Below are 24,935 nucleotides of genomic sequence, written 5' to 3'. Positions count from 1 at the left end.
CGTCATATGGTCATTCGAAAAAAACGAGATCACTTCGGTTTTTTTATTGAAATTTTTTCTCGAGAACCGATAAATATGGTGGTGGTGGGCCCAATCTGATCGTGCAAACTTGCAATCGTCCAATCACAATCCAAATCTTTCGAATTTTTGAAAAAACGCCTTTCGGAGTCAAACGAACGACGCATGCGTCCCCACTTGGCCATCTCTCTCTTCCTTTTTCTGGTGATATCCCCGTGCTCGCCAGCTCAGCATCATCTCCCACCTGCCGAGCGAAACAAACTCGCCTCCCCAAATCCGACGGCTCTCCTTCCATCCCCTCCCCGTTTTCTCTCCCCCACGTAATTATCGCCCTCCCACTTCCCCTTCCCCTCTCTCTCTCTCTCTCTCTCTCTCCTCCTTTAACTCTCCCTCTCCAGACCCGACCGAAAGAAACGCCACACGAATTTCGAATCCCGAGCTCCTTGAACAAGCCCTCTCCCCGATGGCCGCCGCCGCAGCAGCAGCACCGTCACCGCGCGAGGAGTACGTCTACATGGCGAAGCTGGCCGAGCAGGCCGAGCGCTACGAGGAGATGGTGGAGTTCATGGAGAAGGTCTCCGCCGCCGCCGCCGACTCCGAGGAGCTCACCGTCGAGGAGCGCAACCTCCTCTCCGTCGCCTACAAGAACGTCATCGGCGCCCGCCGCGCCTCCTGGCGCATCATCTCCTCCATCGAACAGAAGGAGGAGAGCCGCGGCAACGAGGACCACGTCGCCGCGATCCGCGACTACCGCGCCAAGATCGAGGCCGAGCTCTCCAAGATCTGCGACGGCATACTCAAGCTCCTCGACTCCAGGCTCATCCCCTCCGCCTCTGTCGGCGATTCCAAGGTCTTTTACCTTAAGATGAAGGGGGATTATCACAGGTACTTGGCTGAGTTCAAGACCGGCGGCGAGCGCAAGGAAGCCGCTGAGAGCACTCTCACCGCCTACAAAGCTGCTCAGGTTAGTCCCTTGTCCGGCTTGCTTTTCCTCTTCCTTCGCGCTGTCGATTTTGTTGAAACTCAGGGCTTAGATTTGAATATACTATTGTGGATCTGGTAGGCGTAACGTCCTTGGACCTGATTGGCTTGTTTTGATGTGCAAAATCTGTGCGACGTTTTAAATGATTGCTTCTGACCTTCCGAGAAATGATTTTTTGTTGAAAAAATGTAGGTTATTGCTTCGAAATATTGCTATTCGGACCTTCCATTTTCTCTGTATTTTGTGTAAGATATTGGTATAACTTCATGTTTTGTCTTCTTAGATCCCGGTACTTCTAACGTCCTGTGATGGAACTGATTAGTATACATTTAACTCTGAAAGAGGAGGTTACGTTCGTTTTTCTGTAAGATGAACAAGGAAAGATTATTCCCCATATGACGTACCCTTTTGTTGTGTCTTTAATGTTTGTGCACGTTTCGTTTGACGGACATGGAAATTTAGATAAAGCTAACTGAGAAGAGAGAGGGAGGGAGGGAGAACACAATTACCTGTTTATACGAATTACAAGTTGCATGACTAGCAAACTGAATGCCACTTGGGCTGCGCTCTTACCAGCTTCTCAAGTTCATGTATTTCCTGACCCAATTTGCTACACATTGCTAGGATCTGTTGTCAGTTATCTTTCTTGTCATGCTTGGTGTAATGCTATGGCTTGTTGCAGGATATCGCGAACTCAGAACTGGCTCCTACTCACCCAATTCGGCTTGGGCTGGCTTTGAACTTCTCTGTTTTCTACTATGAGATTCTCAATTCTCCCGACCGTGCTTGTGGTCTCGCCAAACAAGTAAGAAATTGCTATCTATGTTTGTATTCTTTGCGCTATCCTCAGTCTTGATACATTTCATTTTTAAACGCCTGGATCTGGAACAACGTTTCTTATCTCATAACCTATGTAATGACGAAGATGGAGTGATGGAGTTTAACCCAATGCTTTAATTCTCCTCAAGCCTGGCTCATAGGGTTTGGTTCCTATTCATGGATAATGTCCCTTTTGCTTTTGCATAAATCCTCTCTCTTTTGCAGGCCTTTGATGAAGCAATTGCTGAGTTGGACACTCTTGGCGAGGAATCCTACAAAGACAGCACTTTAATCATGCAGCTTCTCAGAGACAACCTGACCTTGTGGACATCCGACATGCAGGTAATCATCTATGTCTTTTGATGAATATAATCCAATTTACATGCGGGATATGCGATGGGCACAGCTTTTTCAAGTGTTCAATTGTTTGTATATGACAATCTCTGTTTTTGTCTCAGGATGATGGGGCGGATGAGATCAAAGAAACAGCCAAGGCTGATGAGCAATAGTGATGTCTCAGCTCTCATCAATATCAATATAGAAGTTGTCCTCTATCTGTTTTTAACTGTGGAAGATTGCTGGCTAATGATTCATGTGCAATTCTGGGTCCTAGGCTCATTGTCTCTGTAACAGAATTCTGGTGTCGCTTGTCTTATCGAAGTCTTATGTATTTCCAAATGACTCTTATTTCTCTTGGATTCTTAATGCTTCAATATCTCAATTGAACACGGTAAAAGTCCTCCGTATCTATGTAGATTGTTTCTACTTTCATGGTGCCTATGCTCTCTCAGCTGGGCTTGACTGGTTTATCTGGTCTGGCAGTTATTTTTGGTTTGGGTTAGAAGGGTTTTTACTATTTGGCAATGGTTGTTCTGTGAAGGCTGACACCAGGGAATGATCGTGGGATTTGTCTTCTTTATCTGAACAAGCGAGTGATTTCACGACCAGACAAGTGAATTAACGCGTGAGGTTGACATTACTTTGGTTTCCATCATTTTGCTGTAGATATATACCTGTGCTCCGGACATTACGGCCAGTGTTGCCCCTTCCTTGATCTCGAGATATTACATCGAGGGCTCAATTATCTAGTGTCTCGGCCGATTTGAACATCCATTTTATCTTGCCCACCATCCTTGCTGAAATGGTTCTCGTGATGAATGGTTTCTAGCATGTGGCTGGGTACATAGTTAGGATTTAGAAATTTGTTACTAGTTTGATAATGTACTGAGTAGAGAAGTATTCAAAGAGAATAAAAGAAGTGGTAATTCTAATAGGATCAATGATCAAAGTATCGAGATTCCAGCGAAGACAGAAGACGGTGTGGTATGGTACGGTAAGAGGGGTCATTGGTCGTATATCGGCATTTGCCAAATGCATGAGGGTCATTGGTTGTATGTCGACATTCGCCAAATACATGCAGACTTTTGATATCCTCTCCCAGATCCGCTGATGCATTAGGCTTGCAAAAATCGATGTATAATGTCGGGATGTCACAAAAAATTAGGTCGCAATTTTATGTCCGAGTCAAGCTACGTATGCTCAAAAGGTCAATGACCCGAAAAGAGCCATCGCACATCGTTCCCCAACACCATTTGGCTTCAAACGTAGAATAAAGAAATGGAAGACCCGCCAAAGACATTTCTCGTAAAGGTACCGCTTCTAACTATTTCGAAGCTTCTTGCAAGTTGTGAGCTGCCTTCCTGGCCCCTCAAGTCTTATCTATAATTTCATCTTCACTTTCAGCCAAACTTGGTTTATTGTTGAGAAAGGGGTCAGGGTAAACCTCATGGTTTCTAAGGTTTCATGCTGTGCATGTATACGTCTCCAGACTCTTTGTTTATGCGTTGAGAACTGACGATGGGTGACGTCGGTGAACTCTCATGATCTTTACCTACTTTATGCCATCTTAACAAGATCTTAAACAAGTGGGCTCGTACCAGCAGAGCTTTCAATTGGAACAAGAGAGGAATTCCTGAGTGGCTTTCGGATTCGAAAATCGTGCAATGTCATGAGGTTGCGTTGCTCAAGCAACCATGATGGCGGCCTTGGTGTTAAGACAAATCAGAGGGAGTCGAGTTACAGCAAAATCTGCAGAGGCGAAAGTTGCAGCAAGAATTGATTTATAAGATGCATCTGAAAGCTATATGACAAACTTCATATGGGTGTTTACAACAATCTTGGTCGTTTGAGTGCGCACTTAGTATTTGCCGCATCATCATGCGAGCTCGTTCCTGTAAACCGATCTTGCTTTACCTGGTCGGAGAGTGGAGTGACCGGAGCCATAGCAGGGATCGAGGCCCGTTTGGATCGTAACCAAGATCGTTTGCTGTGTTATTACTTGGTCCAAGGTAATAAGCTCACCCAGCCAACGGCTCTTCATACGTTTTAATTGTTATTATTCTAAAAGAGAAGATTAACTCATAATGGAGAAGATAACAATTTTGTGGTGGGTGGTAGAGCCGGTTCAGAGGGTAAGGTAGACCTACAGAAGATGTGGACAGGAACCAAGAAAGGTGAAATAACACTTTCATTACAGACCAACACTCAGCAAAGAAGATATGATTTCGTACTTTGAAGTTCAAGGATAGGGCAGACTCAGGAGGACATTGGTAGGAATTGAGATGATACGAAGAGATTCGAGTTTTATGACAAGAGACCTTACACTTAAACTGGCATATGGAAAGAGCACGATAGAGCCCGTTTCGCGATCGAGTGCTGCTCTGCCGGGTGCCGGCAGAGGGAGGGGCTTCACAACACAAACGGTTTTACGTGAATAATGGCAGCAACTTAGTCCAAGTGCCCAATACGCAGATGGGACATGAATGCCAAGATCCTAAAGGCTTCGCATTTCGCGAATTCAATTTCCCTACAGTATGGCAACATTCTGAAGTTCCTAACCTTCAGATGCACCTTATTAGGATGTCCTAATGGACGTAACCATAAGAATTGTTGCAACAGTAGAAAGGCCAACATGTACTGAAGTCCATAATCCTATACAGACAGCAAGACCTCCGCCTTCCTTCAAGCCAATAACATCTGGAAATCCATGATGGATTGTCACAACTAGAGTTAGTAAGAGCTCTTCACATCCCACTGTACTGTCATGAATCATGAGGCAAAGGGTATAAACCAGACCGAACATAATCAAGCACAAACGAGTTCAGTCCATGGCAGAATAAGAGATCACCAAACATGGACAAATCTCACCGCTATGAAAAACATAACATGTACGATAATTTTAGCCAGACCAAATTGTGTTCTGCCACCCATTTACATGTGCATTCTATACTTGATGAACAGTTAAAGACTTTGCACTCCCCCGCCATTGATCTGAACCCCCTTTATATCCTCAAAAAATGTACAAGAAGAAGAAACACCAAAAACTAGACCAAAACAGAAATCCCTTCTTCTTCCTCAAAACTTACCTGCAAAAACATTTACCTCTCAATTAGAGCCCTCTGTGTTTAGGGCTCGGCACCGGCGTCGGCGAGAGCGGGAACTGAGGGCACCCCACCAGCTGTCCCGACATGGGCGAAAACAGCAGGCCCGGCGAGAGTAGAGGGTACGGCGACCGCGGCGAGTTCAAGCACCCGAAAGGCAGGGGTGACGATGGAAGCTGAAACGGCGGCGGCTGAGGCGACGTGGACGGTGGAGGTGGGATCCCCTGCTCTGCTGATACAATCTGCTGCAGCGGCGGCTGCGGCTGAGACGGTGGCGGAGCGAAGCTGCTCCACCACGGCGAAACAAGTGGGGATGAAGGCGAGAAACCAGAGAACTGGTCGAGTTTCGAGCCGGCGTCTGACGACGACCTCTGGAGGCACCGCATGTAGGCGGAGACCGGGGATTCAGCAGGCAAGTTGACGGCTGGTAACGGCGGCAGTGGCGACGCTGGCGATACGAAGCGCGCCATCGGATTGAACCCGCTGTCCGCCCCAGGGTTTGCACCGACGACGACGGCGATTCCGGCGTCCTCGTTCACCGGGGGCAACTTCTCTGGAACAACGCTGTTGAGCAGCGGCGGTGGCGGGCGGCTGCCGAGGTGGGCCAGAGGCGGAGGGCGGATTCTCTGGAGGCGGGAGCTCGGGGGCTTGGGAGGCTGGATAGGCGGCGGCGAGGAGAACCTGTCGTGGGCGGGGGAGCCGGTGAGCTTCTGGACGACCTCCCGGAACTCGTTCTTGCTGATGTTGTACACCGGCGGCTGCGGCTGCTGCGGCGGCGGCAGCAGCGGCGGAGGAGGAGGAGGGTGGTCGTGGGTGTGGATGTGGTCAAAGGAGGTTCTTGTGGAGGTGGGTTTGGAGATCTTGTGGGAGAGTTTGTTGAGTTGTTTTAGATAATTGTCGCCGATGTTTCTGACGGCGGCGGCGGTGGTGATGGCGGAGGAGCAGCTGCTACTGGCGGTGGAGTCACTGGACGAGTGGCAGCTTTTGTCCATCTCTCTCTCTCTCTCTCTCTCTCTAGATCTCAGTGATCAGATACATATCATCCCCAAAGAAGATGAAAACGATAAAAGGATGACACCCACTGCCACCTCCTCGAGAGATGTGGCAGAGGACAGAGATGACTGTCGAAGGAAAACGAAGACGACGACGACGACGACGAAGACGATAGCAGCAATAATCAAAATAATATTTGAAAAGCTCAGGAGTCAGGACTAAGGAGGAGCAGGAGGAGGATAGGGTTGAATGGCTTTATCGTCACCGAAGCAGGATTTCTGGATGAAGATTGAAGACTATTTACTACCATTACATTACCATCGACCTTTGAAGAAAAAGAAGGATCTTGTCTCTGTCCATAAAACTTTTTCTTCAACCTTTTTTTTTTTTTATGTGGTGGTGGAAGTGGAAGTGAAGATTTACGTTAACAACGACGTTAAATGCTCTCTCTGTTCTCTCGTGGGAGAAACTTGGCAGGCTGGACCCCACCACACACAAACACACACAAAATGATTACGGAATGTTTGACCAGTCAAAGCCATTAAAGCTCCTTTTCATCTTTTTCGCTCTTGAAGTCTCAACGGACACCATTGCCCCCATCAATTCCTCGTTTTGGGGTCGTTTCCAACGTTAAAAAGCCCAAGTGATCCTACGACATCAGAATGGTTTCTCCATTTCCGGCAGAAAACTGCCCGGCAAATGCAACGATAAAATAGGCCTACTACTTTAAAAAAAAAAAAAAAAATCCCCAACTTTAACATTTATTCTAATTATATTCAAAATATTTTTTATCTCATAAAAAACACCAAACTTTTATTTTTGTCAATTCTACTAGCCTAATACCAAAAACAATTCCAAACTTTAGCATTCATTCCAATTATCCCATAAAAAACTAAAACTTTTACTTTTATCTCAATTCTACCATCATCAACCTTACGTCTATAATCACTATTACTTAATCCTACGAGCTCGAATTTTCTTGCCGAACTTTTCAATGAATCTTCGAAATTCGAAAACATGAGGTTTAACTAATAGTGAATATGGACAGAAGGCTAATGGTAGTAAAATTATGACAAAAGTAAAAGTCATGAGTTTTTATGAGATAAAAAAAATTGGATATAATTAGGATAGACGTTAAAGTTGAGATTTTTTTGGGTATTAGGCCGATAGAGTTGGGACAAAAGTAAAAATTCGAATTCTTTTATAAGACAAAAAAGTAATTGGAACAGATGCTAAAGTTAGGATTTTTTTGGGTATTGAACCGAAAAAATGGTAATAGGCATGTAGCCCTACTGATGAAGGGATTTGGGAGGTGGTGACGCTAGTATTACGGATGCGGAATTGAACCTGACGGATAAAAAAAAATTGCAATGGAAAAGAGAAAGGTCTCACCTCTTGGCTTATCTTGCTTATCTTGGCTTTAAAGCTAAATGCAGCCATTTCACTATAATACGATACGGAAGGAGGCGGAGAGTGTAGCTAATATGTCATAGCTTTCACACAGTGAACATGAATGAAGTTGTCAGTTAGCCCAATGTTAGTTGAAAGGAGTGAAAACCGCCTTGACAGGCACTCCAGGACCCCCCAACACTCGTGAAAACCAAGGTCGATCGGCCCTCCATTCATTCAAGCAACTAGAAGCCTGCCTTACCTTTCTTTCTTTATCTTAGACTTCGTTATTCAAGGAGACCCACCAGTTACTTCTATAAGACAAGGGCTCCTAATGGAACAATTACCTATCTATCTGATTCACTGTCGAATGTATTAGAAATGATACCATGGGATGGATGTAAAGCTAAGAAAATTGCTTCTGCTCCAAGAACGGAGGACTGTGTCGGTTGTAAGAGATGTGAATCCGCTGATTAACTACTACTACTACTACTACTACTACTACTACTACTAGAACAACCCACTCCTCTAATGCTGCAATAGAAGAGAGCAAGATCAGATTCTGACTTCACTTGACCCCCTACTCTCATCAATCATAGACTTTGAGATCGAAACCGGCATCCTAGCTATCTTACGCAGAGCTAAATTAAGTTTTTTCGGTATTCTTGTTGAAACTCACCCTCGGATCGCTCACTCCAACAGTTGGTGGTTTATTTTCGAGACCGATTACTGAAATCGAAATAAGCTCAATCCGGAATCCGGAATGTCGAGTACCTTCGGCTAAGGCATGACCGAAGGAGTTAAGCTTGGACATTGGACAACATTGTAGGGAAAATCAACTGAGCTATACACCCCCAAAAAATATGTACTAGTAAAGGATTGGTGCGGAAAAGAAAAGAGGGCGGCCCCTCTTCTTCTCATCATATTAAAAGGGCGCGACTCCGTAGGAGACTCCATAGACTAGTAGAAGACATAAGTGTTGATTTAATCCAATAGAGTCGGAACACCTTTCTATCTAAAAAAAATGGTGTTCGATGAAAGTAACAATTCCATTCAGTTATGTTTCAGTAGCTAGTCACGGATTAGTACTTTCTTTGCTGGTTCAACGAAATCCGAACTTCAATCATTACATTAAAACAATCGTTATCAAAATCATTCTCTCTTCTTGGATACCAAAATGGGCCTTATATTTGCTTTTGATACATACAATACTTTGGTGCAATTGACTTAATTTGCTTGATATGATACGTTCTTTGCACGTATTGGTTCTGCATATGCCGTTTTTTGGTAGGTTAATCCATTGAATATGGGAGGACATTCATACTTTTCTATGAATAAGGTGGGAAATGAAGAGAACAAGAAAAGTAACATCGTGGAGAGAAATTCAAGAATTATCTTTTGCACGCTTGATAGCAATTTGCACCATCACGTACTATTCCGGTGCTATTTACGAAATTGTCATCTTCTGCACGCTTTACAGTAAGTAGACTTTGATATCAACATTGAATGATTTTTGACCTCTCTCATCTCAAAAGCTACCTCAAACGGTGATATATTTTCTCGCACTTATACATTGACTACCAGCTTCTTCCACAATCGATGTAGGACAATTCCAATACTAGACATGATGACTTAGTTAAAAAAAAAAAAATTTCAAATCCTACATTGCTCGGCTTGTATAGTCATGGGTTATATTACATACATGATGTTGGGATTTATATGATGATGAAATTTCTCGTCTTGCCAAAACCTGAGGAAGAATGAATGCATGAACTAGCTATATTCCCAGGATAAAGACGCCCCAGTTTTCAGACTGACCTTGAAATGATGCATGAACTACAAAAATATTTACGGTCAAGCTTTCTGTCCAGCAAAAGGAATGGCGTCGTTCTTTAGTGGCAAAAGCATCATCGTTACGTCTTGCCGACGTGTTGTATCGTACGCGTCAACATCATTAGCCACGTCAACTGTCCTATCAGCTTGTTTGGACAGAAAGATTTTTTCTTTTTTTATTTTTTGGTTCAAATGGACAGTAAGAATTTTTTTTAGTCGAAATAACATAACATTCACCTCGTCAATCGAAATACAGCTCCGTTCAAGAAGTATAACTTCAAATTAAGATAATTTTTTATTTAGATTTTTTTTTTTTTGTCGAAAGACAGAAAGAATTGAGGGACGATAGAAATGTTTTTCCGGTCGGAAAGTGTCCTGTCAGTCAACAACGCCGTTGGCCGGGACTGAACGAAAAAGTCAACCCTTCTTGGGAACATTTTTCTGGTCCGAAAGGTCGAGACAGAGCTCAGCAAAACATGTTCCCTGTAATCCTAGCAAGGAAAAGGCGTTTGGTAAAAACACGTGTTGACTGCAATAACGTTTGAATGTCGTAGTCGAGCTTTTGCTCAGGTTTTCAGTGGTCTCGCGCCCCGTTTCGGGCACATTGAGTAACAATTGAAAACCGCAAGTTCGTGTTCTTCAGAGCGACCCGATAGAGGACCCGGGCGTGGTATCTTGAACTCAGACATTCATCGGGGAAGACAGACAGCCTTACCGGCTTATAAACTCTCTGAGTTTTGATGAGGTAATTAATTAGCATAGAAGCGAGTTTATCGCCGGACATAGAAATTTCGGATCAGAGTTGTTTTAAGTCCAATCTTGCCCTCTCACTAATCGCTTGTGTGCATGTGGCAATTATCAGTCTTTCAATATTTTTGTGTATTATGAACTTTGGTATCGAATGCGTACTTGAAGACATGCGATTTTTCGAGAAACCGTTTGCCGGACAGCGATCACACTTACGCCAAATAGAACAAAATTTTGTAAGACTCGTCAAGGAATAGATTAATGCGGGCAATACTTCGAACTAATTAGGTCGGGATATGTCGCATCACAATGCAAGATACGAAAGCTTGTTGAGCGGATGGCTCAAGTCCCGCAAGGTGGTTAACGTGAGCGTGCACGCTGCCAACGTTTTTAACTAATTAAATCATCTGATATTAGGTAAAGCATGGGGGGAAATGATTAATCAACCCCCGCAATTAATTACTTGAATGATCAATCACGTGAGTATTATGATAAACAAGTATTGGCCTACTGGGCTTCGTTCTATGAAGAGGTTTCAAGAAATACCGGTCATGATGGCCCATAAGAAAACTTGATTTCTTTACGTGCATTTTGTTTAGCTTGGAACGAGAGAGGACTTCAATCTCATGGGCTCCGATTCCGTAGACATGGCTCTTGGAGAACCCTAGTCATCTGGTGTCGCGTTCGTATAATCGTTGCAAGAAGTTGCTCTCAAAGCAGGGATCCGGGTCGGACCTAATGCAGACGCAACCATCACTCGTGTAATTGATAGTCGCGATCAATTCGGTCCATGCGAAACAAGTCCTCGTCCGGACATGATTTCAACCCGAGAGAGGACCTACAGCTTCCTCGCGTCGAAATAGAACTTGCTGAATTGTGACTAACAATAGAAGACGGATCAAATCGATGCGTGAATCGAATAGAATTAGACTCGAAACTGCTTTTCGGGTTGAGTCGGGTTGGGGAAAAAGGTCCCGGCCCAAATGGATCTTCTTCCATAAGATGTAAGAGATTACCGAAGGCTCTCGATCCCTAAACATCACGCCAACGGAGCATTAGGGACTCGCGACTCACAAATCAATGCTTTTATTGAGTTGCATAGGAAGTTACCTTGAATGAAATATATTCAGATGCTACTTGGAAAAAGTATTTTAGAGAAAATAATATTTCAAACACCATTCTTGCATTAGTTAAATCTTATTTTGGAACAACGTATTATGTTTCGTTCGTTATTCAGATAATAATTTACGTAATGTGAGATTACCTTCATTGACATCGGGCCAGAATTGAAAAAATTACCAAAAAAGTCATAAATATATTGTAATTGTACCAATTCAGTCATAACCCTTTTTTTTTTGCCAATTGAATCTTAAACATTTTGTATTTAAGATTTCTTAATGATATTTTATTAATTATTATTTTTATTTTTATTTCTTTTCCTCTTTTTTTTTTTTGTTACCATTGTGCCGATGAGGGTTGCTGGAGCTCGCCGGCCACTAGGCCATGGTTGTGAAGCCCTCACCCAAATGTGGGCGAGACAATTGTGATGACCAAGTCGCTTGATCGGTTTATAAGTGTGAAGAAAAGCATAATCCTTTGAGTTAGCTTTTTGAATGAGACTTAACATTGGTATCAAAGCCCAATGTATCAACAAATCTGGACCCAACAGTTACAAGGGAGAGATATAGGTTGTTGCTCCTCCTATCTAGGACCCGATGTGTAAGGGGGAGATTCACCAAACACCGATGCATATTGGGTATGGGCTACCAATCAACCATCGATTTTGATACCATTTATTGAAGTGAACAACAGAAGTCCGATACCTTCACCCGGAGAGATCGCCAAGAGGGAACTCAAGTCCGATCTCGTCAACATATCTAGTTGGACCCAACTTCATTCAAAAGTTCAAGCCAATGAGTTATGGGTCAAGTTCAAGACCACATCAATTTCTTGATGCGAGACTTATCTAACATAACTCACACGTGCATATCCTAACAATCTCCCCCTCACGTGAGCTCCAATAATAGATTTGCTTCTCCTTAATCCAATTATCCTTCCGTATCAACTTCTTCAAATCATTGTAATGCATCCGCAATTATGCACCGCAATCATCGACCTATGTCAAGTTGAATCTCCAAGTTATTGCAACGCACTTGAGTAGCAGCAACGGCTCGAGGGTGAAGGTCTTCGGCCGGGACCTCAAGCAGTGCGATCCCCATCTGAAATTGATAATTTCTTGTCCATCCTTTTCCTGCTCACTTGCAAAATTTGTCTTTTGCTGGACTATTCGACATGGTAGCGTGATCTAGCTGCGTGGCCGATGCGATCCCATCGATTCTTTCATTGATTCCGTCGCGAAGAATTTGGTGGATCGCTCGGTGGTAGGCGCTGCGCGGGGTGGATTCTCTGTACTTGGTTAGAATGCTTCCACTTTCTTTTGCAATTCGATTTGGGATAAAGAGAAAGATAGTAAGGGAGAGATAGAGAATTCATCTTTCAGTTTGCATTTAGTTTAGTTCATGTGCGACATCCATGCGCCAACTTGAGGGGGGGTGTTGTAATATTTGTTCTAGAATTAGATCCACAATTAGTGGGCTAATTGATGGAATATCATAAATTCCATGATTAGTGGGCTAGTTAATGGGATTTCATATTTTGAGGAATTTGATTGTCACATTGTTAGGGATTTTATTGTACGTGATTGATTCTCCTATTAATATAAATACGGGATGATGCTCTAAGAAAGATCATCAATCCATTCCAGAAACTTCTTTCTTTTTGCATAAAATTCTACACTGTGCATATGATCATCACAAAAGAAAAAAAAAATAAAAGAAAGAGGAAGAAAAATAAAGAGAAAATGTACTTGGGCGAGAATGCCGTTGGAGGTGGACAAGATTTGGCTAGTTGGTGAAGTTCGGCCTTTATTCGAGACTAAATTGGCCACTTGAGACCCTTATTGTCCACTTTAGGCTTTTTATTTGAAAATTTTATGTAGTTTTAGTCTCTTGTGCTACGAATTTTTCATTTTATCTCACACTGCAAAGAAATCTCAAAATAATCAACAAATAGCATGGCCTCTAGCTAATGCTATAATTTGAATCGAGTAGTAGTTAAAGATAAAACCTTCAACAATGTATTAGTTTCCCTTTCACTCTATAAAAGTAAAAAAAGAAAGTCAATTCATTGTCATCCTCCTTTCATTGATGCAATTTTCACATAGGTTAGCAGGCTTGCTTTTGTTGGTTCTTCTTCTTCTTTTTCTTCTTTTCTTAACCAATAGATAATACTCCTCCACGCAGTAGACCGGAAAGATTGCCCTTTGGCCTAGTGATTCGAAGTACAATTCGTAAATAATAAATAGGAAGCCACTAACCTGGACGGTCGATAATACCGTCGGTTATTTTTTACCACACGATTTCTCAATCAATAAGTTCTTTATGTAAAACACGCGGGATCTATAGTTGAGATTGTACCGTCTCCGATAATATTGTCAGTGAAGTATTTTTCTAAGTTCTCAAATTTAATTTTCTGCATTTATTTTTGCTTTCATATGAGGAAAACTTCATCCGGATTTTATTTTTTCCTATATCTCTATGATTTACGAAACATGAAGTTTTGACGTTCTTTTTTTCCCTTCAATCAATCTTTGACCTCCTAAAATTATATTGTATTACAAAGATATGACTACTGTAGTTCAACAACCTCAGCTCCTTATGTCAGATCTCCCTTTGACTTAGATTCTCATCGTTTCAAAAACTATGGAAAGGATATGCCTGAGCGAAACACGGATCAAAGCATCTAGCATATAATTTGGCGGGCATAGCCTAGCCTACTTGAGATCTAATGTGTAAAGATGATTTATGAAAAGAGAACCACAAAGTGATAAAATAGATAAAATCCAGAAAAAAAAAGTTTCGCCGTTATGATCGTGTTTAAGAGAAGAGAGAGCTTGTTCATCCGCTATTCTCGAAAATAAGAAAAACTTCCCTTAGTTTAGATGGAAGAATAGTTATTGTTGTTGTAGTTGTTAACATTGTCAACTTTATTATTGTTATTATTAAGAAAAACTTCCCTTAGTTTAGACGGAGCAGTAGTTGTTGCTGTAGTTGTCACATCGTCAACTTCTGTTTTTTTTTTTTTTTAGTGGAACATTGTCAACTTTATTATTACTAATGTTATTATTATGAAGCAGTCGTAGTAGTTAGTATTTGATTGTGGTTTTAACGTGATTAATGTTCACAAAGCTACGCAAATTTGATGGGATGGCAGAACTAACATTGCCCCAAAATGGCAACGGATCAAATTGACTACCACCAGAGATTCTCTGTGGGGACCAACGTCTGGTCTGCTGTAACAGTCGACTTGTCCCATCGCGATGTTCTGTGTCTAAATACTTCTTTTTCTTTGGTCTAAATGTCTAGATACTGAAAACGATCGACAAATAGTTCTTTTTTATTTTTGTTTTGTCAAATCAACAAATAATTCCGAACAAAGATAAGTCGATAAAATGTTGGGAATCAGAAAACGGAGTGGGTGTCGTCTGATCTTCCTGAACAGGGGGGCTCAACTAGCCGAGAGAACAGGGGCTCGTCTTCCAACTTCATCGTCCATGGAGACCGGTGCATCAGAAACCGCAGGAAAACCCATAAAATGCAGAGGTTCGCATACTTCACTCCCATGTTTACGTTTTTTTGTCTTTTCTTTCTCTTCTTTGCTTCGATTATCGTACGTTTAGTGTGCTGGAATGGTTAAAATCTCGTCCTTTTTCCTTCCTGGGTTTGAAAAAAAAAAAAAAAAACGAGCAGCTGCAGTATGCAGAAGAGCAGGAGAGCCCCTGGTGATGGAGGAAATACAGGTGGACCCGCCCAAGGCGTGGGAGGTCCGCATCAAGATCGTCTGCACCTCGATTTGCCACACCGACGTCACTTTTTGGAAGAGGGACTCTGTAATGAACTATACTTGTGTTCGATTACAAGGTATTAACAAAGATGTGAACTTGAAGATGACCGTGGTACAATGTGCTGCGTTGTTTTGTTCAGGGTCCATTTGCTGTTTTCCCGAGGATCTTGGGTCACGAAGCCGTTGGGTACGAAGCTTGATCTCTTCTTTGTGTCACCCTTCACGTTCTCACTAGCCGTTTGCATCTCGTTAATTTGATCAGAACCATAAACTGTTGCTTTCTTTTTTCTCCTCTGTTTTCGCACTTGATTGTCGCTTTTTTCTTCCCTTCCACGGAGAGAGAGAGAGAGAGTCTCGACATTGATAATTTATTGATATGGGAACATGTTATAGCTGGTCACATGGACTATGTTCGAAAAGTCATGGATAGCACATATGGTCAATTTAATAGGAAATGCACAGATACCCTGTTCTTTTTCCTTAGACGGGTGTACCAAATTGAAGTCTTTACATATTATTGTCCGGCCGGCAAAAAGATAGTTCGATCGATCCCGCAATTAGAAAGAAAAAAGATGAAAGTTGTTTGGTTCACGTGATTAACATGGCGCGCCTTCACTGCTGTTGTAAATGATGGGTCGATTGTTGAAAACATTTGAAGGGTGGTGGAGAGCGTGGGTGACAAGGTGGAGGAGGTGAAGGCAGGGGACACAGTGTTGCCCGTGTTCTGTTCCAACTGCGAGAAGTGCAGAGACTGCAAGTCCGCCAAAGGCAACACTTGCTCCGTCTTCGCGGGCCGGCCTCCCGGTCCCGGAATGCAGAGGGATGGGACCGGCAGGTTCCGTGCGGTGAAGGATGGGGAGGCCATACATCACTTCCTGGGAGTGTCCAGCTTCAGCGAGTACACGGTGGTGGACGTGGTGCACGTTGTCAAGATCAGCTCCCCCATCCCCCTCGACAGAGCCTGCCTCCTCAGTTGTGGTGTTTCCACAGGCGAGTCCTTCCTTAATGTGATGTCAACGTCCTGTATCGAGATGATCTGACCGCCCTGGAATTCCCATTTTGCAGGAGTAGGAGGTGCATGGAAGGTGGCCGACGTAGAGCAAGGCTCCTCCGTCGTCATCTTTGGTCTCGGAGTGGTCGGACTTGCGGTAATCTCTCATTTCTGCTCCCCACCTTTACGTGTTCTTCTTGTCCCTTGTCCATTCCCATGCACCCTAAGTCGATACATTACCTCTTAATCATGGAGATTCGACAACGATACCGCGTACAAAGCGAACCATATCTTTCTAGATTCAGGCACGCGGGAACCCATCTCTTGCTCGCCGAAGTTCTTGCTTATAGTGAGTGGATTAAAGAACATCCCAAGTACCATCTCTCACGGATTCTTCAATATTGCAGGTAGCAGAAGGCGCAAGGCTGAGAGGAGCTTCGAAGATCGTAGGAGTGGACTTGAATCCTGACAAGTTCGAACTAGGTCACGCTTTTTTGCTAGTGCTTCTCTCTATTAGTTAATGATTCCTAGAGATATATTTATGAAAAGGGTTAAAGTAATTCGATTTATTTCCCGCTTCATATTCTCTGTTGATGCATTAATTTTACGAAATCAAACACACCCATTTGATTTTTTTTGAGGGGTTAATGACAGGAAAGAAGTTCGGCGTCACCGATTTCGTCAACCCTGAGGCTTGTGGAGAGAAGCCAATTAGTGAGGTTGGTGGCAATCTTTGAAGTTTTCCATTGTTCTTATGCAGATGGAAAATGAACATGAAGGGATCAGTGTGCTTGTAATTCTAATGCGAATTAAGTCGTCGTGATCAGGTGATTAAAGAAATAACGAATGGGGGTGCAGATTATAGCTTCGAATGCGTTGGATTGGCTTCGGTGACGGCAGACGCCTTCAATAGTAGCCGAGAGGTTTAATCTTCTTCAAATTCTTCTCTCATTTTCTCTTGTTTTATAAATGGCTTGTTGAACAGAGCTAATCACGATTCAGAAAGAGTATGCAAACCATATTTAATGCGAGACAGCATCATTAAAAAAAGAAAAAAGAGTTTGAATCACAAGGACATGAATTTCAAGTTGGCCAAGATTCCCATGAGGTGCAACGTTGGTAAAAGTGTTGCAGCATTGCATGTTCGGAAACTGCAGTGGCTACAGAGAAAAGAAGAAGCTAAAACTACAGTGTTGTGCTTTGATGGTTATGAAAATGTTGAGTAGCTAATGAATTGTGGTTGTGGTGGTGAACAGGGCGGAGGGAAGACGGTGATACTGGGGGTGGAGGCGCAGGGGGCGCCGCTGAGCCTCGGCTCCTATGAGATCCTGAGAGGCAGGACGGTGGTGGGCTCCTTATTCGGCGGCCTGAAACCCAAATCCGACATCCCTCTCCTCGCTCAGAAGTACCTGGATCAGGTCAATCTCTCGGCTTTCCGCCGCGTCAATGTTCTTCAGTAAATGCTCGATCCCATTCGGTTTTCGCCCCGTTCTTTTGAATGCTGCTGATGGCATTGGGCTGTTTCTGATGCAGGAGCTCAACTTGGATGACTTCATAACGCAGGAGGTGAGCTTCCAGGACATCAACCAGGCGCTGGATTTGCTGCTTCAAGGGAAGAGCCTCCGCTGCATCATATGGATGGATAAATAGTATGCCGCTTTCATTCGTCGCCGCGATGTCTCGAAGACAGATCATCTCTGCATGTGACAGCATTTGTCGATTCGAAGCGTTCGGTTTTTGAATTTTCGTTGCCGTTTTTCATGCCTCGTGTGATGGTTGACGCATCAACAGTCGGATAATAAGAAGGGTCGCCTTCGGTTATTTACCTAGAATTTGCCGAAATGCTCCGAAAGAAAAAAAGCCGTGCACACAAAAACTTTATAACCAAATCTCTCCCTCCTCTTCCGCCGGCGTTGTTCGGAGCCTCCGGTTCTATTCTCACCCCGCTCATCAATCGATTATACCATGTGTCTGTAACACTTTGATGAGTCGGCCAAGAGATGGCCGACGGCGTCAAAATTCAAAATCAAAATGGATTTTTCTTTGCCGGAAAAAAAGGAGAGAAAATGGGTTGGATGTGGTGTGCGGACAATGTAATTGGCGGAATACGTCACGTTGGTCATGTCGGTCATGCAATCGACTCATAAAAACAAATCATTGTGTTCCTCGATGAGTCACTAAAACATAATGTCACCATCCATAAAAATAATATTTTCAATTGATTAACTATTTTTTAGCCATATAAATAATTATTTTTAGAAAAATATTTTTAAATTATTTATTTTTTGCAAAAATAATGAAGCCTAAGACAATATAAATGGGCCGGTTGGGCCGATTTCTTCTCCTGGGATACACCGTCCATTCAACGCGAGCGACCATCAGCTTCTTCTACAGTCGTCGCCCCGCGGGTCATCTGGAGTCTAAATCCCTTGGCGAATCAGATACCGGCACGTGGTAGGCCATCATTGGTCAGCCGGTCAGCCTTTCCATCTTTTTGACCTCTCACAGTCGGTAGCACAGACAAACTGTTCCCCGGGAGGTTCTCCAAACCTAACCCCTCCTGGAAACCTCCATTGGTTCGCTCCTCGCGATTCGCTGTTTCTTCTGCTCTTTGGGGCGCCTCTCTGAGAACACAACACAGTCGCATCGCGCTCTCTCTCCCTCTTCTCCAATGGCGGAAGCTCAGGGCGAGAAAACCTCAACCTTAGCTGAGGTAACTCGCCAATCGCACGGTCTTCTCTTTAAAGCGTGGATCTTGCATGACTTTGAGCCAGAGTTCTAGCTCTTCTCGTTCGCTGTGCGATCGATCTAATCGAACTGGAATGCGAGGAACACGATGATAGCGAAAGTATCGAACTTGTGTTTCCTGAGATTCGGTCCTGATGTGGGTTTTGCTATCTCAATCGGATGGAATGAGATCCAAATGTTTATTTGGTTGGGTTGCTAGATTTGTTGTAATATTTTGAGGGTAGGACATTGGACTGGAGAAACATTCGTCTTTATTTAGCTAGGAGAGGAAAGAACTGCAATTTCTGTGAGGCACTCCGTGGCTGCTTATAAGAATGCATTTTTCGATTGTTGCTCATTCCGGATTTTATGCATTGGTAGTGTGCTTACTTGCTCAGTTAGCAAAGCATTCTAGGATTCAACCGTTTCTGCTGATCTCCTATGTACTTTGCTAAGTCCCGAAACTTATTCAGATTGGGATACTTGCCATCAATTGTTGAATTGCTGTGTCCCTGAATTTACAGTTTGTGAACTGCACATTGTGAGATCCTAAGAATTGCAAAGAAAAATTATGTAAAACATAGATGATTTATGAAATTCAATAAGTATGCCTTGAGGCCAAGTTTACATTCTTGAAATGTAGTTTTGCCAAGATTAAACTGTATTCGACTTATATGAGACTATAGTCTTACTGATCCTAGGAAGATCATTGTCTTGTGAAGACCGTAGCTTAATGATATCTTAGGCAACTCTGAAGTTTCTTTACCTTTTGTGATAGTACGGCCAGATTCTGGAATATTAGTCAGCATATTAGCGACAAATAGTTCCTTGTAGAAATAGCTAGATTAGATGGTTTTCTCCAACTATTAATTACTACCAGCTAGATTAGTTTAGAGAGCAAGGACATTACTGCATTGTTTTAGGATGTCTTAGATAGACATCAATGGTTCACCACAGTGATTATACCATCAAGATAGGAGCAAAGGCTGTTTGCAATGGTACTATTTCAAGTGTTGTGAGATTTTGGGCAGTGTTTTGTTCACAATGGAATTGCATTACTCCAAACACGAGATTCCTTGAATTAGTGTTCCCATATTTTGCATGAAAATTCGTCCTGGAATTATGTTACTCAGGGCTTGAGATTCCTTGAACTAACATTTACTTACGGAATGTTATCTCCAAATTCATGTTCTGTGGGAACAAGCTTCCTCCCGAAGTATGGAATTGGATTACGTAGCTAGACCTATTGAGATTCCATTTCCAAGACGTTACTAGCTAACACCTGTGTACAATCGTCATGGTCACCATCTCCTCCTCCATCCTTTGTGGCAATTTTCCATATTATTCCTCCTACGTCATCACTTCTTTATATGTAGGAATGACTATTACACCATTAGCAGTTGTACTTTCCATGGCTACTTGTATGACGGAAAAAGTACACTAGAAGTTTCAAATCCTCCACAGTGCACTCAATTGGGTGCCACAACTTTTCAGTCGCTCATTGAAGTTCCTTAACTTTCAAATTTGGTCCATTTATGTTACTCCGCGACTTGGATTGCCGAAGACATGGCATTCTTTGATGTTAAAATTTTTCTGCATGGCTTTTTGAAAATAATGTCACGTAAGCTTTTTGTGCGAGCAAGTGGTCGATGTAGCTTAAATGAACGAAATTCGAAAGTTGAGAACTTAAATGAGCGATGGAAAAGTTATGGCACTAAATTAAGCGCCACACAAAAGATTTGGAATTTCTAGTGCACTTTTCCTATTACTCACTCTACAACAAAGGATTGTGCGACTATCACCACACACCACCTTGGTTACCTTCAAACCGCTGGGCCCAAAAGTATGAGAATGGACTTCATCTATCTATTACATTGCTGATTATGGAGAAACAAGCCTATCGAAATTTGATACGATGATTGTGGTACAGTATTAAGGAATTCTGTCTGAAGCAAAGACAGTGCATTATTACTGTTTGCACAACTATCTCAACTATTTCACCCCCATCATCTTACCATTTTAACCTTCATAGCATTGCGAGAACCTTCGACTCGACTTTTGGTACTGCCTCCTCCATACAACCACCATTACTACCGCTCCCTCTTTGGTCCATATTACCTCTCCTACATGGTCATAACCCCTCACCACCAGCACTCCATCCTGACTAAATGGTAGACTGAGATTTGTTTGCAATTGGATGGTTAAAATAATGGGCCAAACTGAGTAGGGTACTAGCTTGTATACTCCAGATAGTATCATGCTAGGGCTTTTGGTCAAATATCAGACGAATAATGAGTAGCCAGCAAAGGTATAGATCGTGTGGCTAATATAAGGCACTGGTATTAGAGGTTTCCAGAGTACTCATTGATTGTGGTTTTATCTCAGTTCTTTCAATAGAGTAGTTAATTTATATTGTGATGCTTATGTTACTTCTTCATCGTGTCACTCTTTTCTGTTGTTGAATGTCCATTCAACTGTCCAAAAAAAGGTGAGGATTGACGAGACTTATGATTAAGCTGTCCTGATTAAGGATCTGAACAAAGTTTTAAAGACTTTTCATCTCCCTTTCAAACACAGACGTCTTCATATTTTCGTCAAAGACCACCACTTTATTCTTGAGCAGCCGAATAGACAACTTGCCATATTTTGTTCTGGAAGCTTAGCTTGTAATCATGGTGCTCAATACTTCTGTCATATGCGCCCGCTTCAAAGGCAGCCACATTACCTTTTGTTTTCTTAGTTGTCAATTTAAGAATATTAGCATGTTCTTCTCCATGATTGAGAGCTTTCTTTATTTTATGTTTCTTTAGCTTATGAGTTTAGCTTACAAGTTAGATATTGTTTGCAGCAATATCTATTGGAGAAAGTAGAGAAGGTGGATGTGGGTGCGAAACCTGATAATGTCCCTGAACCTGAAAAACCAGTGAATGCTGCTTCTGAAAAAGCTCTCAGTGAGAAAGCTGAGGGGAAGGACGGTTCTGCTGCTGAAGGTGCTGAAACTTCAGTTACTGAAGAAAAGAGCAGTGCCACTGTTCCTGATGCTTCTGCAGACAACACGGAAGAGGTTTCTACAGTCGCTAGTGCTGAAACCACTCCTGCTGCTGAGGAAAGCAATGAAGCAAATGAAGAGGAAAATTCGAGCAATGAGGAGGCCACTGAAGAAGGGCCAGAGATAAAGGTGAGTTCTCCATATGTTGCTTTATTTGCTGGTGAGCATGTGGCATGAGGTCAGACTGTCTTATTGATCTCTCTCTTTTGTTTTTCCAGCTTGAGACTGCACCTGCAGATTTCCGTTTCCCAACCACAAATCAATCAAGACATTGCTTTACCCGATACATTGAGTATCATCGGTATGGGAGACTTGCTGTTGGTTCTCACATTTGTTTTGGTTTTTTCTCCTTTTTCTAATATCCAGATGCTCCGGTCTATTTTATTTTGAAAATTTCAGCTGCATTGCTGCCAAAGGTGAGGATGCTCAAGATTGTCAAAAGTTCGCCAAGTATTATCGTTCTCTTTGCCCGGGTGAATGGGTATGTAAATCTAATGCCTTTGCTCAGCACTAATTCTTTTCCCTGTAATTATGTGTTTCCTAATTATGTAATTTTAGAGTTTTGACTGTCTTGATCCAATTTCCAGTTAGTATTGCATCCTTATTTGTCACTGTTGGTTCTTTGTCTCGTGCTTTCGCTTTAAACCAATGTTTTCAAAGCTGTATTAGCAGCCAGACTGGATTGCTCGCTTGTGTGCAGTTCAACTATTTCATCGAGTTGAATCCTGTTTGATTTTAATTGACTTGTAAAAATGGTTATTACATATTTAAAGTAATACACTGGCTGATATATTAGAAACCCAGCCGAGATGGCAAGAGCTTGCCTGAGAGGCATGTGAGGTAGTGTGGTCGAGTCTTTCTGCTTAAGCTTCACTACTAGAGATGGTAATGATAGTTTTACCTTAAATAACTTGTTTGCTCATTCTGATGAGAACCGCTTTCAGCTCTGATGGATAAGCATGCGGGCAATGGTCCACCAGAGCAAGGGTTTGAATCTCTGTACTGTCACTGAGGGAAATTAATTGTTGGAGGCCAATTGAAACGAAACCTTATGCTGGTTTGACAGGTTTGAACCGGATTCTAACCCAGTTCTTCACCAGTATTGACCTCCAAGGGATACTGACTGGACCGGTGTTGACTGGTATTTGTTGAACTGGCCGGTCCGATACCATTGTGAAATGATTGCTTTGAACGTGCAGGAGGGATGTTGTTAGATAGGGAAGGTAGATCCCACTTTCATCAGAAGCCTGGCCTGCAATATGCTGGGGTGGCAGATTTAGTCTTGGTTTGAGCTTTGAGCATTTTCAAGACAGCTTTGGCCCAAAGTTTTTTAAAGAATTTTTATCAAACACTTGAACTTTCATTCAATGATCTTTGGATGCCCAAAACAGCTTTGAAAATCGTTCCCAAATGTACCCTCCATCTGCAAGCGAGTACAGTGTCAAAACTGCTTTGAAACCCAAATGTACCCTCGATCTGCAAGTGAGTACAGTGTCAATAGACCACCGCCATGGCAACTGAAAGGCTGTTTTCACCTGCTTATCTATTGGTGGGAGGTTTGAGTTGTCTTTGCAGTAGTCGAATTAAAAATTTCCAGAACGCATCCTGTGTGGCAGGTAGGATTCTTTGGGGACACTGGGTGATTTTCCGTTAGAATGGCTGTGTTTTGCTCAGGTAGCATTTGGGGCATTTAAAAAAAAAAGAGGAGGGGGGGGGGTGGGGGGGGGAGTAATTAAGTATTACTAATGTTAAGTTGTACGAAATAAACATTGTTTTATTTCTTAAGACCATGAAAAATTCTACATAACTTCACATGTCAATACTGCTTTATATTAAATAAGTCTTGGTCGCAGATACATGGTACACAGAGAACTCACTCTACTGAAAACTTACTAAATGTCCACCGGAATGGCACTTAGAAGACCTTTGTGTCTATGAGTCTTTGGTGGATCCATGAGGACTCCTCTATGTGATGCTCAAAGCTGAAAGTTGGTTGAGTTGCAGATTAGGTGTCTTATTACTATTCAATTACTTGTAATGCCTGTCTTAAGGAGCTAGTTACTTCTAATCGAACGATTGACTGGAAGCAAACAGCCACCACATTTCCTACTGCTGATTTAATTGTTCAATTTGGAGTTTACTGGTAATACTTTTGCTTGAGAGCTAACTCTCTGTTTTTCCTGGCTTCCAGATTGATAGATGGAATGAGCAAAGGGAGAATGGTACCTTTCCTGGCCCTCTGTAGATGGGCCACGCTCAAAAAGTTGCCAACATCATTAAAAGTCCATGGCCTCTGTTGTTCTCTCCTAGTTTTCTGCGTGACTCCGGCAGATTTGTTGAGCGAGATGAACTCTCGTGTCAAGAAAATGAGTTAATAAAGTTTTCATGTCTGTTGCCACCAGTTCAAAGTCTAACAAAGAATTTTGTTACTCATAAGGAACTATTGCTTATCAGCACCAAAGGATGAGCTTGTTAGTTTATAAAACGTATGGTTGCCCGTCATGTGACAATTCAATTTATAGAGTTGAAAGATAAAATGATTTGCTGTCACTCCAGCTGAATAAAGAGATACTGGCGAGTTATCGCAGTAGTTGGTGGCGTGCTGCTTTCGTGACTCTGTTGACCTCTCTCTTAACCTGCAATAATTAGTGTCTATAGTGCGAGTTTGTCGACTCAAATTGAAGTCGGGTGGCAGTCCTCCCAGCATTCTTCCTGCTTGGGAGGTTCTCTCTGGCTATGGAAGTTAAGTCTTGTTCAGCCACGATGCAATCTAAAATTAGGTGGTTGCTAGCCCGTGTATTGACCCTAATGGCTCCGCATGAATAGTCTCACATGAAAACTATACGGTACTCGGTGCATAAGAGGTGATACTATTTGATAGTAATGTAGCATCTTCAGAAGTTTGAAGCAAAATCTACCTTCTTCCTTACCCCTAGTTGACAAGCCGATCTCAGATGATGCTGGTGCTTCTGTCTCGTTTGGAAGAAATTGGATCACATCCCAATTCTGAAAATTTTTCCCCATGCAAGCACGCTTTATGAGTTT

At 42.6% G+C, this 24,935-nt stretch overlaps 4 protein-coding genes across 5 annotated transcripts; 3 read left to right on the top strand and 1 right to left on the bottom strand.

Annotated features, from left to right (window-relative positions):
- Nucleotides 1–375: 375 nt before the first annotated feature.
- Nucleotides 376–24,504, top strand: LOC115739491 (cytochrome c oxidase subunit 6b-1). Of its 2 annotated transcripts, none has more exons than XM_048275404.1 (6): nucleotides 376–394; nucleotides 18,778–18,827; nucleotides 21,690–22,019; nucleotides 22,109–22,191; nucleotides 22,290–22,371; nucleotides 24,082–24,504. In XM_048275404.1, the coding sequence occupies exons 2-6, from the start codon at nucleotides 18,786–18,788 to the stop codon at nucleotides 24,133–24,135; spliced, it is 591 nt and encodes a 196-aa protein (XP_048131361.1). In that variant the 5' UTR covers nucleotides 376–394; nucleotides 18,778–18,785; the 3' UTR covers nucleotides 24,136–24,504. The 2 variants fall into 2 exon arrangements, with proteins under 2 accessions (XP_048131361.1, XP_030528459.1); XM_030672599.2 differs by lacking the exon at nucleotides 376–394 and adding an exon at nucleotides 6,253–6,273 and having other exon boundaries at nucleotides 18,766–18,827.
- LOC115739490 (14-3-3-like protein) lies at nucleotides 403–2,549 on the top strand. The gene is made up of 4 exons (XM_030672598.2): nucleotides 403–982; nucleotides 1,683–1,805; nucleotides 2,045–2,161; nucleotides 2,278–2,549. Exons 1-4 carry the CDS (start codon nucleotides 482–484, stop codon nucleotides 2,326–2,328), a joined length of 792 nt encoding a protein of 263 aa, XP_030528458.1. The 5' UTR covers nucleotides 403–481; the 3' UTR covers nucleotides 2,329–2,549.
- Nucleotides 4,914–6,564, bottom strand: LOC115739489 (VQ motif-containing protein 9-like). The gene has a single exon (XM_030672597.2). The coding sequence runs from the start codon at nucleotides 6,249–6,251 to the stop codon at nucleotides 5,268–5,270; it is 984 nt and encodes a 327-aa protein (XP_030528457.1). The 5' UTR covers nucleotides 6,252–6,564; the 3' UTR covers nucleotides 4,914–5,267.
- On the top strand, nucleotides 14,716–17,939 carry LOC115739488 (alcohol dehydrogenase-like 2). Its single transcript, XM_030672596.2, has 10 exons — nucleotides 14,716–14,882; nucleotides 15,030–15,169; nucleotides 15,264–15,310; nucleotides 15,782–16,113; nucleotides 16,189–16,271; nucleotides 16,522–16,597; nucleotides 16,769–16,833; nucleotides 16,942–17,037; nucleotides 17,371–17,532; nucleotides 17,648–17,939. Exons 1-10 carry the CDS (start codon nucleotides 14,732–14,734, stop codon nucleotides 17,762–17,764), a joined length of 1,269 nt encoding a protein of 422 aa, XP_030528456.1. The 5' UTR covers nucleotides 14,716–14,731; the 3' UTR covers nucleotides 17,765–17,939.
- Nucleotides 24,505–24,935: the final 431 nt, after the last annotated feature.

Source organism: Rhodamnia argentea, chromosome 2 (genome assembly GCF_020921035.1).
Source record: "Rhodamnia argentea isolate NSW1041297 chromosome 2, ASM2092103v1, whole genome shotgun sequence".
In the NCBI taxonomy this organism is placed as follows: Eukaryota; Viridiplantae; Streptophyta; class Magnoliopsida; order Myrtales; family Myrtaceae; genus Rhodamnia; species Rhodamnia argentea.
This window is presented reverse-complemented; position numbering and strand designations above follow the sequence as displayed.

Bases quoted from the DNA above. Each gene is read 5' to 3' on its own strand.
- LOC115739488 (XM_030672596.2), top strand. From the start codon at position 14,732: ATGTTGGGAATCAGAAAACGGAGTGGGTGTCGTCTGATCTTCCTGAAC. The intron at 16,114-16,188 runs GCGAGTCCTTCC...CCCATTTTGCAG, and splicing joins CAGTTGTGGTGTTTCCACAG to GAGTAGGAGGTGCATGGAAG. The intron at 16,272-16,521 runs GTAATCTCTCAT...TCAATATTGCAG, and splicing joins TCGGAGTGGTCGGACTTGCG to GTAGCAGAAGGCGCAAGGCT.
- LOC115739491 (XM_048275404.1), top strand. From the start codon at position 18,786: ATGGCGGAAGCTCAGGGCGAGAAAACCTCAACCTTAGCTGAG. The intron at 22,192-22,289 runs GTATGGGAGACT...TGAAAATTTCAG, and splicing joins CGATACATTGAGTATCATCG to CTGCATTGCTGCCAAAGGTG. The intron at 22,372-24,081 runs GTATGTAAATCT...CCTGGCTTCCAG, and splicing joins CTCTTTGCCCGGGTGAATGG to ATTGATAGATGGAATGAGCA.
- LOC115739489 (XM_030672597.2), bottom strand. From the start codon at position 6,251: ATGGACAAAAGCTGCCACTCGTCCAGTGACTCCACCGCCAGTAGCAGC.
- LOC115739490 (XM_030672598.2), top strand. From the start codon at position 482: ATGGCCGCCGCCGCAGCAGCAGCACCGTCACCGCGCGAGGAGTACGTC. The intron at 983-1,682 runs GTTAGTCCCTTG...GGCTTGTTGCAG, and splicing joins CCGCCTACAAAGCTGCTCAG to GATATCGCGAACTCAGAACT. The intron at 1,806-2,044 runs GTAAGAAATTGC...TCTCTTTTGCAG, and splicing joins CTTGTGGTCTCGCCAAACAA to GCCTTTGATGAAGCAATTGC.